The 4576-nt window shown below is 47.2% G+C and overlaps 1 protein-coding gene across 1 annotated transcript; it reads right to left on the reverse strand.

Annotated features, from left to right (window-relative positions):
* Positions 1–1988: 1988 nt before the first annotated feature.
* Positions 1989–3764, reverse strand: LOC105751130 (casein kinase I). The gene is given in 1 exon segment (XM_012553588.3): positions 1989–3764. A coding segment is annotated over 1 exon segment (1086 nt). The 5' UTR covers positions 3675–3764; the 3' UTR covers positions 1989–2588.
* Positions 3765–4576: the final 812 nt, after the last annotated feature.

Consider the following 4576-nt stretch of genomic DNA (forward strand, 5'->3'; position numbering starts at 1 on the left):
ACTGCTCTCATTTGAGTCTCAACCCAGTTTGGGGAGATAGGCGTTATTATTGTCTTCATTTTGCAGATAAGGAAACTGAGGTAGACAGAGGTAAAATAACTTGCCCAGGATCTCACAGCTAGCAAGTGATTAAGGCTTTAAACTCAGATTTTCTGGACTGCAGGCTCAGTTCTTTATCCATCACATCACCTAGCTATCAGTGGGAATCTGTAGCAAAAGCTATACACCTAAACTCCCTTTCCCCTTCCCCCCAAAAAAGAATAGTAAGGAAGTCAAGCCCAGCATTGCAAAAAACTGTCCCAAAATATAAGAAAGTTTTTAGCTATCATCAAGATAAGAAGAGCATAGCAAGACAGGCTAATGGCTATAGAAAACAATAATGTCTAGTTGAAGAGATGCTTAATTATAAATACAAAGTGCCTTATTCCATAAGGGAAAAATCATTTTCATCTCTAACCAAAGGAGCACACACTTGAACGCAAGGAATTCATCTAGAATTCCAGAAGCAAGAAGTCAATGGAGAAGACAGTCTAGAGTAGAAAGTAACATACCAGAGCAAAGGGAATTTGTAACAGGAAATCCTTCCTTCAGAAAACCATCTGGGAAATGAGACTGTCTCTAAAGAGCTCATTTCCCCCCCCAGGTTGATAGTAGTTTTTAGATTTCTAATTATTTTTAAGATTAATTTCAGAGATCTTAATATGCTTATAGATATGGGGGAATAAGTTGGAATCACTGAGCAATTTAGCACTCAACAATATTAAATTTATTTTTATATTGGTTTTGATCAAATGAATTGGGAATAAAGTTTACTCGTAACCTAGCTGATGTGTGTTCTGGGAGGAAGGGATGGTGCTATGCCTTTGTTATTTTGAGTTTATTTACGCAAGTAATTGGATGCTTAGGTAGTGGGAATAGAGCACAGTCGTTCGAGTCATGTAGACCTAATTCAAAGTTGCTCACCTTCGCTAACTATCTGCCCCTGGGCAAATCACTCAAATAGGACTGCCTCAGTTTCCAGATCTTTAAACTAGGGATAATTATAGCACCTCCCTCCCCAGGGCAGTGGCTTGGGTAAAATGAGACTATAGTTGTGAAGTAAACCTTAAAGCTTGATCTAAACGCTATCATTATTTGGGTATGCATTCAAAAGGATTGGTTGGTTGATTTCCAGATTTATATAAATTATTGTATGTTCTTAAGATTTTAAATTTAGCGCTAGTTTTAGAAATTTCTCACATTATTCATTTGGAGATTGCAGAGGCTATTTTTGACTTTTCATTGGAACTATATGTACTCTGAGATCAGAGAAAGTTTGAATGCTCTGATTTATTTAGGAGTTAGAGCTACCACCTAGGAAAAAACCTTGGTGAGGGAGCTACAGTGCCTTTCTCAGGTCCAGGACCTTCTTAAGTAATCAATTGTACCTGGTTCATGCTTGAAACCCTATCAGAGAGCACTGTATGAAAAGAATAAAGCTCCCAAGGACTAAGAGGGAATGTTTGGAACCAATAATGGGAATTAGACGGTCTATATTGCATGTCAATGATAAGTATGGTAATTGTCAAAGCCTTCAATCACACTGCTGCAATCTACCGAAGAGGATTTCGATCCTAAAGTTGCTTAAATACACCAAGTAATTTTTCTAAAGAGCTTGCCTTAGCCTCAGTAAAGTACCTAAGGGAACCACTGCCCCTCCCCCCCAGTTGCTAATGTCTGTCTCTGTATCTATCATGATTTCCACCCTCCCGTCCTTCTCCACACCCCTCTCCCTTTGCCCAACTCCTCTTTGACTGTCCCGGGCACTATCATCCTCCCAATCACCCAGGATCCCACCTTTGGGGTCATTCTCAGCTTCTTTATACTAATCACACATATCCAATGTTTTTGTTTTGTTTTTTTTAAACAGAAACAATTTTTAGTTTTTAATGAATTTGTAAACAAAAAAGCTCCCATTTCAAAATAAAAACACAATCACAGGTCAGATAGATGTTTACAGTGATTACATTTACATAAACAACTTACATACAAGTTCAATTTTAAGATGTTAACTTTCTGTGACAATTTTTTTTAACAGCAAGAATATGATAGAGTTAATGCAGAGTTCTAAAGATAATCTAGTAGTCACTAAGTTTTTCTTAAATCTTCACTTTAGATGCTGTTATTTCTAGCACAGTAAGCAGGCAGTCTGAATCTTTGGTTGCTACCATGTCAGCTGGCTTGCACATAGAAGTCAACAATTTTAAGAATGTTTACAACTTTCAAACCTCAGGGAGGGAAAAAATACTTTTAAGAGTACACAATTGCGAGCATTTACACGTATTACAACTGTGGCTGAAAAATGTTCATGCTGTTCTTATGAAATGAGATTTCACTGCAGTGTAATTTAAAACAAAAAGTAACAAAAATTGTAATATGCACAATTTCTCTCCATCACTTGTGTTAATCATTTAATTTTTTTCACTTAAAAATGCAAAAATTGTACATGTTTCACTATCTCAGGTAATATTCAAGATCACAGCAGCTACAACTCAGAAGGCAGCATCACCAATGTTGACCAGAGCCAGTTCATACTGAAATTAAGTTCTTTATATCAAGTAAATGGTTGTCCACAACCACCGGCAAGTGTACATATGAACGAAAATGTCCAGATTTGGGGAGCCACATAGTCCTAGTCCAATCATCTGCTCTACTTCATATGTTTCTCTCTTCATGCTTGGAAACCTGTCGGGTTTGGGGGTCTGCCGACCCTACCCATTAGAAGAGCCTGCCCTTTAGGTCACTTTCTGTTTTAACATTGTCCAATCGAAAGTGTAGTCGTACTGGTGGTTCAGAGTCCTGAAAAGAATACGAAACAGCTGCCTCAGGTACATGTAATCAGGCGCCTCTTCAAAGCGCAGGCCACGGCAGTAATTGAGATACATGGCAAATTCTGCAGGAAAGCCCTGGCAGAGGACTTCCACGGGGGTGGACATCTTCTTCTCGCTGATCTTCTCGTACTTCTGCTTCTTGGTGGCAGCCTTCAGTCCTTGCCAGGGCAGGCTGGTCCTGTTGAAGTACATCAGCACGTAGCCCAGGGACTCCATGTCATCACGCCGGCTCTGCTCGATGCCCAGGTGTGCATTGATGCTGGCATACCTGGCGGTGCCCGTGAGGTTTTTATCTTCTCTGTAGGGTATATGCTGTTTTGTTCTGTTGTCTCGGTACTTTTTGGCCAGTCCAAAGTCAATGAGAAAGAGCTTATTACAATGGCGCCCGATGCCCATCAGGAAATTGTCAGGCTTGATGTCCCGGTGGATAAAGTTCTTGGTGTGCACATATTCGATCCTGCTGATCATCTGGTCGGCCAGCATCAGCACGGTTTTCATGGTGAACCTGCGCGAGCAGAAATTGAACAGGTCCTCCAGGCTGGGCCCCAGGAGGTCCATGACGAGGACGTTGTAGTCCTTCTCCTGGCCGTACCAGCGCATGTGGGGGATGCCCACCCCGCCCTGCAGGACCTTGTACAGCTTGCTCTCGTACAGCAGCTGGGGGTGCTTGGCTTTCTGCGACTCCAGCTTCACGGCCACCTCCTCGCCGTTGGTGATGTTGATGGCCAGGTAGATGTCGCCGAACGAGCCGGCCCCGACCTTCCGCAGCAGCTCGTATTTGCCCCCGACTATGCTGCTAGCCATCCTGCAGGTAAAGACGGAGATGGTAGCGAACGGAGGAGGGTCGCTCACGATGGGGGTCGAAGCGGGGACCAGGCCGGCCAGGCCTCACCCACCGGGCGCGAGCTAGTCGGGTTGGGTCGGAGTCGGACCCGGGCCGGTGCCGCCGGTGCCGCCGGTGCCGCCGCCGCCGCCGCCACTAGAGCCGCCCGCGCGGTGTCTGCCTCCCTCCGGCCGAGCCCGCCTCAGGGTCTGCGGAGGCCCGGGCCTTCCCGCCGGGGCAGCTCCTTTCGGGTCCAGCAGCCGCCAGACACCACCGCCGCCGTCGCTGCCAACGCAGGTTTGGTGGTGACGTGCCAGCTCTAAGCGGCGCAGTAGGCGGAGGCGACGTTCCGGCCGCTGCCCCCGACGTCGCCGCCGGGTCACTCCGCCTACGCCGCCATCTTGTTCCTCTGGCTCCAGCCACCACCCGATGCGCCCCGATGAGCTCTGTCCAATCAGCGGCTAGGGTCTGCTATTTCTACCCTAGTAACATCCCGCCCCCTCCTCCCAGACACGCCCCCTCCCCTCTCCGGACTGAGCCCCGCCTGCCCCGGGCCCACTCCGGCCCCGGCCCCCTCCCCACCCCGCCTCCCCTCCCCGCCCAGGCCGCCTGCGCAGTGGCTCCCAGGCTATCCTCCCCTCAGCTGTCAGCTATCTTTCTAAATCGGCCCATCTGTCACGGCCACCCTGTCCCCCAGCCCCCAGCCCAGCCGGCGGCCCGGCCTTCTACTTTCCTTCCAAATTCAGCTGGAGGCCCCTGTCCCCCACTGGGCAGACTCTTTCCCGAGGAGATTGACTGACCATTTGCACGGTAGAACTCGCATAAACGCAGTTCTTCCCCTGCTGTCGCCCCCGGTAGAATCGGACAGCCTTGAAAGAAAGAA

Source organism: Sarcophilus harrisii, chromosome X (genome assembly GCF_902635505.1).
Source record: "Sarcophilus harrisii chromosome X, mSarHar1.11, whole genome shotgun sequence".
Taxonomy (NCBI): domain Eukaryota; kingdom Metazoa; phylum Chordata; class Mammalia; order Dasyuromorphia; family Dasyuridae; genus Sarcophilus; species Sarcophilus harrisii.